Below are 10,673 nucleotides of genomic sequence, written 5' to 3'. Positions count from 1 at the left end.
TTTGAAAGGCCTTAAAACTGTTCCAACTAATTGCATGGATGGATTTAAATGTTAAGAATAGAAGATCGCTGTAAAGATAGAACTGCTCTGTCATGTCCTTAATACCTTTTTGGGAGCCTCTAGTTCTCTCTAGATGGCTTATTAATTTGGTTAAAGAACACGCAACCATCTCTATAAAAGATAACTAAGCATCAGCAAAGCTTGGCCTTGGCCTGTTAATGCTTCATTATACAAGTAAAAGTTTAACAAATGTCAACGCAGTCTACTCTTAAATAAGACTAAAGTTTCACAGTTATTAACAGCGTTCACACTACCAACAACCATCATAATGTTTGTGGTGAGTTGGCTATGATACTGACAACCAACTTCCAATCTTCCTAATAGTCAGTGTATGGACTATGAGCAGTCATGGCATTTCAAGAGATCCTGATGAGTATAGGGGGCATGGGACGTTTCCAGATCATACATGTCATTCTTCTATCCCTGCCTGTGTTCATGCTAGCCAGCCACAATCTTTTGCAGAATTTCACTGCAGCAATTCCAAAACATCGCTGTAGACTCAATGATTCCTTGGAGGATGGCAATTTTACTGGGATTTGGGTGAAAGCCTTTATTCCAATTGAGGCTAATGGAAAACCCTCTAGTTGCTTCCGCTATACCAGTCCCCAATTCCATATGTTCAATGTCACCTCTTCAAGTAACACAAGTGAAGCAGAAAAAGAGCCATGTATAGACGGATGGGTATATGATGACAGCGAGTACTCCTCTACTATCATTAACAAGGTAAGACATATTGTTTTTAGTTTTTTTTTCCTATCCACTTGTTCTCAGTTTTTTCTTAGATGCTTATGTTAGTTATATTGAGCGCTAGTCCCAAATATAATGATAGCCAATAGTATGTAAATTTCTGTGAATTAAGGACATGATTTACAGCATGCTGAGTACTACCATATTATTTAACTAATATTTACATACATATTTTTTTAACAAGAAAATGTATCTATCTATTTATTTGCAATAGAAAAATTGGTTTGACTGATATCTTCAATTTTATCTGTTGTGGTTACAATAAAGATCTTGGAAAAAGTATCAATACCCCTAGGCGAAATGCGACAAAACAGTTATAAGTTCAATTATTTGCATAGCACATGATCTTGCATCCAGACAAAAGTAAGGATCAACCTAGTAACCTTTCCAGAATCAATTGTGTAGGGGCTTGGCCCAAGAATTGTAAGCCAAGCATCCCAGATTTTGGAAAATGTTGTGGGGTTATTACTAGTTTCTCCCTTAGGAGAGATGCATTCGCCATCTGTTTCCACTCATCTTAAGTGGGGGGGGTGCAGAAATCCATTTTATCAAGATAAGATTATGCACTTGTAGGTAGGTGCAGCCTGCTGTCTCCACTACAGGTGGCGCTTAACCGCAACGGCAGTGCAGAGGGAGAGGAGGTCATGAGGAACATGGTTAGCCACTGTGCTGCCCCTTAGCCACCATGCATGAGGTTGCTGAGCAATTATATTTATCCAACCCTTCTCCTGGTTTCGGGAGAAATTGGATTGATGCCCAACAACTATATCACACAATATTACTTGAATTTGCTGGGAAAAAAATTTATATCACAAACTTATTTTGAGGAAGGGGGAAAACAGGTCACCTGTCGACGGTCATTGCATGTCATACAAATGGCCATATATAAGTCAGTTTTTGCATTCAACCAGCAGGTTAAACAAAAAATGTATTTACCAGATTCCCCCATCCACACATCCGAAATGAATAGGGAAGTCCACTTCCTCATTTAATTCTAACAGCGGGAAGGCTTCTTCAACATCAAATGCACTGAGCAGCACTGCAGGCCTGCAAATTTGATCAAGAGAACATTTTCTAGCAAGACGGTTGTACAAAATTTTATTGGTAGACCAACTTCTTCTGTACAACCCATGTAGCTGCAGGCATCATTCAGATATTCCCACTGAAAATCATATGACGTCCTTGTGCTGGAAGTAGGGGTGCAACGGATCAAAAAACTCACGGATCGGATCGATCCTTGGATCAGGAGTCACGGATGGGATCATTTTCGGATCAGCAAAAAAAAAAAAGTCCCTTTTCATCGGTCCAAAAAAAAAAAAAATTATATATATATATATATATATATATATATATATATATATATATATATTCACACACACACGTTATAGTCATTGTCAGAACTGGGGGGAAATAACATGCAGTAGTAGTAAATAATCTTGCTGTAAAAACAGCAAGATTGTACTTTTAACAAGTCCTGTCCAAAAAGCCTCTTTAATCCACCCTTGTGAATTGCTACTGTGCTCTTTTTTTTTTTTCCCCTCCTCTCAACCAGTGCTTCACTAATATTCCCTCTCCAAGTCTGCTTGCCAGAGCCCAGTGCACAGCGTGACACGCCTCCCCGGGGAGGCGGGGAGGCGTGTCACGCTGGGCTCTGGCAAGCAGACTGGGTGGAGCAAGATGGCCGCCGCTCCGGAGCTAGGCCGAAGCCTGGGACTTGCTTAGGCTCCGGAGCGCTCTGCGGATCGCGGGGTGTGCCGATCCGAACGGGGTGACCCGTTCGGATCACAGATCGGTGACAATCCATTGCACACCTAGCTGGAAGTGGTTAAAATAACTCACTAAAAATATTTTTTTAATTGAAGCTCTTGTGGTACTCACAGCCCTCAATAGTTCCTTCAAAAGACCTCTACTTCACTACTGTGTCTTATATTGACAAGGGAGATAGTAGGGCACTGCAGGGAACACAGGAGATCGTCACCCATGATAGTGTTGGTTTCTGTATTGACATCCAAAGGCGATTCATCTCAATCAGAGCGCTGTACGGTGGTGCAGTCAGCAGGACAGCTAAGTATTTACATCCTTGCTTACAGGTACAGCTTTAATAAAAAAAATAAAAAAACATTTAGCAAAGAAGTTGCAAAGTTTAATGAGGGATACATTTAATTACTGAAAGACAGAGTTGTGTCCTAATTTGAACCTGTCCATCAATAATAATAACAGATGTTGCCCATTCTAGATTTATGACCAGCAAAACTGGTAGCAGGAAATCAATTAACAAAATGGGAGAAAAGTGAACCAAAGAAATTGTGATACCATCAAGTACCGGTATTGTTCCACACACTTAGATTAAGAGGGATTTAGTGACAAAAGGATATATAGAAAGAATGTGCACTGTCTCAGAAAGATGATTCAAAGTGCAAAGTGTCACATGAAAAAGTCCTGGGAATTAATTACCGGACTGTGAATAAATTGATGAACAAATGGATTACTAAATAATTTGATTTAATTTATTGAAAAATAGAATATCAATAGTTAAAATTAGAGCGATTCCACACCTAACACTAAGAAAAAAAACTAAAGGTCTGAAAACAAGGACAAACACAAACAAAAGACAGACATGAAACAATGACAAAACACCACCAAAGAGCATTCATCAAAATTACGCTATAAATACATTAAGAGCATCACCACCAAGCCTGATAGATCGTAAATTGTAGAATTAAAGTTTATAGTATAAACAGTATTGCATTGAATATAACAGTCCCTGGTGAAATTTGCAGGGCAAAAGGACAAAGTTAATTCAAGGGATTGGAGAAAAGGGGGAGATGAAGGCAGGCAGCCATCTGCCGCTACAGATATACAGAGTTCACTAGGCTGTAGATAATGATGACCGTCTGTGTATACTAAAGGAGTATGGTCAGTTTAAAAACTGACCATACTCCAGATCAGCAGTTGATGGATCGACAAGGCTTTAGTAATTAATCAGAACTAATCCACTGAACCAAAATCAATGAACAGAGGTTCGAGCCTGGACAATAGTAAGGTTCTAAGTGGAAATTACACAACAGTTCAGACAACAGGGCTTGAAGATACAAATGGATCAATTACTCACTGTCTGTGTAGATCAATAAAGGTAACGCTGGGCAGCGCTATTACAAGCAGCTGAATAGGACTTTGTGGATAGTAGGAGGTTCTCGTCATGGCTGTATAGCATCATGTTAGCTCTAGAAAAAGCCACTCACGATGAGTAAACAGTAAAAGCCTGTCATACAAAAAGTAGGTTTGCTGCCATATGAAGAGCCAAATAAAGAGCAGTGGCTCCCAGATCCCCCATGTCAAAGGCTCAGCCAAGAACCACAGACCAGCTCAACAGCAAGGTTTCACTGGGAAACCTCAGTTTCATCAGGACAGATGAAAGATCCCCAGTGAAACGTGTTGACTTCACTCTCTGCAGCGTCAGACACCATCTCCAGCATCATCTTGCACACCACCTCACTTTTGAGCTGGTCTGTGGTTCAATGCAATAGACACGTGCATTCGTTTTCGTCCGAAAGCATTTTTGTCCGAATTCTGGGTATTTTGGTTATCATTTTAACAAACGAAAACAAGCGTGCAGAATCCGGAATCCGAAAGATTCCGACATAAAAAAGTGCTTTATTTTCATTTTCGTTGCTACAACAGTTTGCTATAGATAGGAGATTCGACATGACGCTGACAATAGCGATCTGTGTCTATCGAACCTGTAGTCGAATGTGCCTAACCTTAACTCTATTAGTCCAAGATTATTCTACATAGAGAGGAAAGATTCAACATAGAGAAAAAAGATTCGACATTATAGAGACGTGTTGGGGTAGACCATTTGTCATGAATGACGAAGATTCCACAAAGCAGCGAAAAACATACAAACATCGAATCTGTCATTGAAGGCTCATGGTGTCTGTCGAAAGTTCTAAGAAGATTCGACAAGCAGCTAAACTGTACGATGCTGCAATCGTACATTTACGGCCAAATGCTCGGCCCATAGCCTATAGAAGAATTTGAATGTTGGTTGACTAGTAATAATAATTTATAAATATAATTATTACTAGTGTCATACACTATTAGAATTCCTTTATAGCTTGTAGGCAGAACATTAGACCGGAAATGTACAGGAAATGTACAGGAAATGTATATACGTTGTACAGTTTAGCTGCTCCGTCAAATCTTTTTAGAACATTCGACAGACACAGGATTTTTCGGACGAATGCATTTTTTAACGAAACAAAATACATAAAAACGAATTTTGGGAGTTACTAAATAAATTTATTTTTCGGACAAAAACAAAATTCCAAAAGAAAATATTTTAGTGTGCACATGTCTACAATACAATACTGTTTATACTATAAAGTTTAATTCTGCAACGGCCGTTGCCTTCGAGTAAAACTTACAATCTATCAGGCTTGGTGGTGATGCTCTTTTACTGTTTAATGCATTTATAGCGTCATTTTGAATAATTCTCTTTGGTGGTGTTTTGTGTGTCTTTTGTTTGTGTTTGTCCTTGTCTCCAGACCTTTTGTTTTTTTTCTTAGTGTTAGGTGTGGAATCACTGTAATTTTACTATTGACATTCTTTTTTTCAATAAATTAAATCAAATTGTTTATTAATCCATTTGTTCATCAATTTTATCACAATCCGGTAATCAATTCCCAGGACTTTTTCATGTGACATTTTGCACTTTCTGACACGTTGAACATTTTTTCTAGCAGGAAATCAAAACTGATTATCATTAAATTACCTAAAGTAAATTGCTTATCAGTAGCAATCTAAAGCTGGCTTTACAGTAGTAGATTTTCTAACAAATTTCTGTTTGAATATTCGTATGGACATTCGTACGAAAATTCTTTGTATATTTGATGACTGGACGAATGCCATTTGAAATTACTTCAAAAATGTGTTGGTTTTAACATTTGATTTCGGAATTATTGTAACTTCATGAACGAAAACTACATATGCTGCTAGACATTTGTTAGAGAAAAAAAAATGTTCTATTCTGCTCCTTTCACGTTTCTGCGGTTAAAAACCTTGATCTGACCACAATAACAATTATAAAATTGAACAAACATTTCTAAAATAAAAGCTTGGACAAAATTCTATTAGTGTATAGCCAGCTTTCGCAAAACGTATTGCAGGGATGAATATCATTGTGTACATACTAAGAACATTTATTTTTAAAACTGTTGTGTCCCATAAAATTACCATAAATAGTAGCATGTTAAATAATGCATTCAACAGCAGCAATAATGTTTAAATATAGAATTTATTGCAGGGAGTGACTGTCTACTGTCTAATGACTGTCTATTACTGTGTAATATAATGCACATTAATTGTGAGTCAATCATTTTAATTTTTAATGTTTTTCAAAACTATCTTTAAAGCGGAACTAAACTATGTCAGAGCAGCGCAAACTGAAAACATGATTTCATTCATTTTTAATATTCAAAGCAAACTCATCCATCCATCCATGTCTTCATGCTTTATTTTGTTGAGAAATCACTTTGAAAAACACCCCCTAGCATAGGTATGCGCAGCCTATTGCATTAGGGTGTGCATCCCAAAGCTCAAACACATATGCGTGTGTGTGCATGTGTATATATATGGACAGTGTCAGTAGAGCAGTAGACAGTGTCAGTAGAGCAGTGGACAGTGTCAGTAGAGCAGTGGATGGTGTCATAAGGGCAGAGATTGGTGTCAGTAGGGCAGTCAATATTATTTTAACATTTTTTTTTAATTTTAGGAGAAAAAAAAGGAGATTTTTATTTATTTGGCCAAAAACCAAGCAGCAACTAAAGAAATGTAAAATAAGAGTAAATATATATATTAATTTCTATCTGTTAACTCAGTGGTCATCAACCATGTCCTCAGGGCAGGGCCAGACTGGGAATAAAAACTAGCCCTGGAAAAAATTCATACCAGCCCCACAGCATTATCATACAAGCGTAACAGTATAGCATTATTATTTTCTTGTTCATGAAAGGGAAAACCATACATTTTAAAGCACATTTGAAGAGTGTATTATATATAGATAAGACAGATATGAAATCACATAGGGCTTTATATATATATATATATATATATATATATATATATATATATATATATATATATATATATATATATATATAAAAGCAAATTCCAGTTAAAAGTGGTAAAAGTGGTTAATCATCAAGGGGGACCCCAGGAACTCAGAACGTGGGGGGGGACCACCTTCCTCAGAAAGAATACACTAAGGTAAAGGGGGTGGGTTACTGATATAAGGGGGAAACCTTAATATCAGTACCCCCTTACACTATCGTATTTACTTCCCCCTTACATCAGTGACCCCCCCCCCTCAGACTTGCCTAGTGGTGCTGTCACTGACCTACTCTCAGGTGCATCGTGCAGGGCTCAGTCAATCGGCTCCAGCTCGGTGGCTCTGGTTTTATCCTATAGTCTCCTCTCCACAGTCCACACACATTTGACTTCTCCCATGACCCCCATCCTGGCGGTGCTCCCACTCTTAACTCCTCTCCAGACTCCCTCAGAGACTGCAGACATAATACATGAGATGGTCAGAGGCTGCAGACATGATACAAGAGCTCAATGCAGCCTCATCAGTGCCCATCAAATGCAGCCTCACTGTGCCCATCAAATTCAGCCTCACTGTGCTCATCAAATGCAGCCTCACTGTGCTCATTAACTGCAGCCTCACTGTGCCCACCATTACAGCCTCACTGTGCCCACCATTGCAGCATTGCTGTGTCCACCATTGCAGCCTTGCTGTGTCCACCATTGCAGCCTTGCTGTGTCCATCATTGCAGCCTCGCTGTGCCCATCATTGCAGCCTCACTGTGCCAATCAAATGCAGCTTTACTGTGTCCATGAATGCAGTCTTGCTGTGCCCACGAATGCAGCCTCACTGTGCCCAAAATTGCAGCTCCTCCTATGCCCCATGTTCCAGTATGCAGTCCCTGTCTGTGGGAAGGTGTGTTGTTGATGCTCGGTACGGTACCTTCCATGCCTGCAGGATATCCATGATCGCCATCAGCAGGCAGGGTCTGTTCTCGTTTTGGATGGAGACAGTGCTCCTTCCAAAGGATCTGTTTGCTGTGAGATGGAGTGGTCCCTGGCCACCTGCACCTTCAGCCTTCCTCATTTCCTGCCCCCAGTCAGCCTGTCCTCTGGTCCTGGGAAAGTGAGAGCACTGGGTGGGAGCTGGAGAGAGGGGAGTGCGGAGAGCACTGCCGGGGTTGGAGAGCACATGGGTGGGGGCAAAGAGCAGGGGTGAGTGGAGATCACACAGGTGGGGAGCGGAGAGCACTGGGGAGGGGGCTTAAGAGCACTGGGGGGAGCCAAAAAGAACAGGGGTGGAGAGCCCTCTCACGCTATCCAAAAAATTATAATATTTGCCTATTGTTATTATTTTGGATAGCCATAGGAAGCATTAGAACCCCTGTCAAGTTTTTGCTAGGTAGATTTCCCACCAACAGTCACGATGAAAACAGTCAAACGTAGAGAAAGTGATGAGAAATCTGCCACTGAGACACAGGGGTTGATTTGCTAAAGGCGCTTTGCAAGTTTAGTTGCACCAGAGTTTGGTAAATGAGGTGAAAAATCACTTTAAAAAGAATACCCAAAGACAGAGTGCAACTGCACTTTGAAAGTGCACAGTCTATTTGCCTTTAGTAAATCAACTTCACAGACAACAATAAAGTTGACTGGGTCCTAGCCTCTTCTTACTCTACTAGAGGCAAATGAGTTTTCTTTCCATCTACTGTGGTTAGCAGTAAAACATGAATATTGTCCAAATCCTTCCTTGCTTTCAGATTCCACCTCTCACCTTATTTGCTTTTATTAACATAGTTTGCATAAAAATGTTCTGTGTTGTTTCTCATGATTCCTCCCCCCCTGACCCTTCTTTCTTGTAGTGGGATCTGGTCTGTAGTAATCGTAGAATGAGACAACTGGCTCAGTCCATTTACATGGCAGGAGTTCTGGTTGGGTCCATTGTGTTTGGAGGTCTCTCAGACAAGTAAGATTTTGCCAGATCATATGTTCCACTGTCTGTCTAGCAAGGGTATAACTACATATCATGGGGCCCCATAGTAAAATATTGGTGGAGCCCTCTGGTTACCTCCCTACTGTCATTTATGTGTATGTGGTATGTGCAAATCAAGGCAGATAGCAGGAGCAATGTCATCATTTGGCACCATTCTTACTATGGCAAATATCAATTGTTTGACTGTAAAACCACTCATTAATTTTTTGACAGGCAGACCAAAATGTTGGTAAAAAATATATATATTATTATAACAACATGATAAAATAGTACAAATCAACGATGAACATCATATAGTATTAATGCAATTATGAATATAAGATCATGATACATAATACACAAAATAATGTTTTTTCTGTATGTCTGGCACATACTGCCCATGGATACTGGTGGGCTAGCTGTCGTACATACTGGCGTAGACACCTTACATGTTTCAAAATAATTATAGTCCTTCTTCAAAGGTTTTATGTCAAATGGGTAGTAGTAGTTCTACAATATAAATTAGGGTTGTCCAGATACCGATACCAGTATCGGTATCGGGACCGATACCGAGTATTTGCGGGAGTACTCGTACTCGCGCAAATACCCCCGATACCTAAATAGAATACTTTCCCCCCCCCTTTCCCCCCCGCCGCTGCCGCCGCATCGCACCGCCACATCAAGGGACATGGCTAGAGGGACATTGCTGCATATGTGAGGGACATGGCTAGAGGGACATTGCTGCATATGTGAGGGACATGGCTGCATATGTGAGGGACATGGCTAGAGGGACATGGCTGCATATGTGAGGGACATGGCTAGAGGGACATTGCTGCATATGTGAGGGACATGGCTAGAGGGACATTGCTGCATATGTGAGGGACATGGCTAGAGGGACATTGCTGCATATGTGAGGGACATGGCTAGAGGGACATGGCTAGAGGGACATGGCTGCATATGTGAGGGACATGGCTAGAGGGACATGGCTGCATATGTGAGGGACATGGCTGCATATGTGAGGGACATGGCTAGAGGGACATGGCTGCATATGTGAGGGACATGGCTAGAGGGACATGGCTGCATATGTGGGGGACATGGCTGCATATGGGGGGGACATGGCTGCATTTGGGGACACATTTAAAAAAAGTATCGGTATTCGGTATCGGCGACTACTTGAAAAAAAGTATCGGTACTTGTACTCGGTCCTAAAAAAGTGGTATCGGGACAACCCTAATATAAATATATCATATTAGTAACATAGTAACAAACATGCATATAGAAAAGAAAAAGCTGCACTGCATATAAGATAATGTGAACTTAAAACAACATAGAATAAACAGTATGCTGTATATAGTGCACAAAGAACACCAGTGCAAAATTAATATCTGATACACAAGTGAAATAATAAAAAGTCCATATGGATAGGTGTATCCCAAAAGTTCAAAAAGAAGGGGATATGACAGAGATGGCAGAAGACTCTCCGAATGGGTGATAAGAGGTCCAGAAACAATCTTGTGAATCAGTAAGACTGATGAGAGTAGCCTCCACCACTTATGTCCTAACTGCTTACCAAAACGATAGGACCTCTATCGAGATCAACAACGCATGTAATCAAACAAGCCAGCCCAAGAGATCCAGGAATGCTGTCACTCTGTCTGTGTCTCCATATTCTTACTCGTCAGACCGTCTCTCCTCCATATGTATGACCCAGAAGGAAAACACTGACATAGCGTAATAACGTCTAAAGAGGTTTTTTTTTTTTAAAATACACTCACATGAATGCAGATAAAAAGTGCGCATATTCTGTGCTGTA

At 40.2% G+C, this 10,673-nt stretch overlaps 1 protein-coding gene across 1 annotated transcript in view; it reads left to right on the top strand.

Annotated features, from left to right (window-relative positions):
* The first annotated feature begins 303 nt into the window (after window positions 1-303).
* LOC120917386 (solute carrier family 22 member 6-B-like) overlaps window positions 304-10,673 on the top strand; it is a 98,641-nt gene continuing 88,271 nt past the window's right edge. The window contains exons 1-2 of the mRNA XM_040328650.1: window positions 304-783; window positions 8,751-8,854. Of these exons, the coding sequence (XP_040184584.1) occupies window positions 409-783; window positions 8,751-8,854 (479 nt within the window). The 5' untranslated portion in view covers window positions 304-408. The remainder of the gene's footprint in view (window positions 784-8,750; window positions 8,855-10,673) is intronic.

This window comes from Rana temporaria, chromosome 11 (genome assembly GCF_905171775.1).
Source record: "Rana temporaria chromosome 11, aRanTem1.1, whole genome shotgun sequence".
NCBI lineage: Eukaryota > Metazoa > Chordata > Amphibia > Anura > Ranidae > Rana > Rana temporaria.
This window is presented reverse-complemented; position numbering and strand designations above follow the sequence as displayed.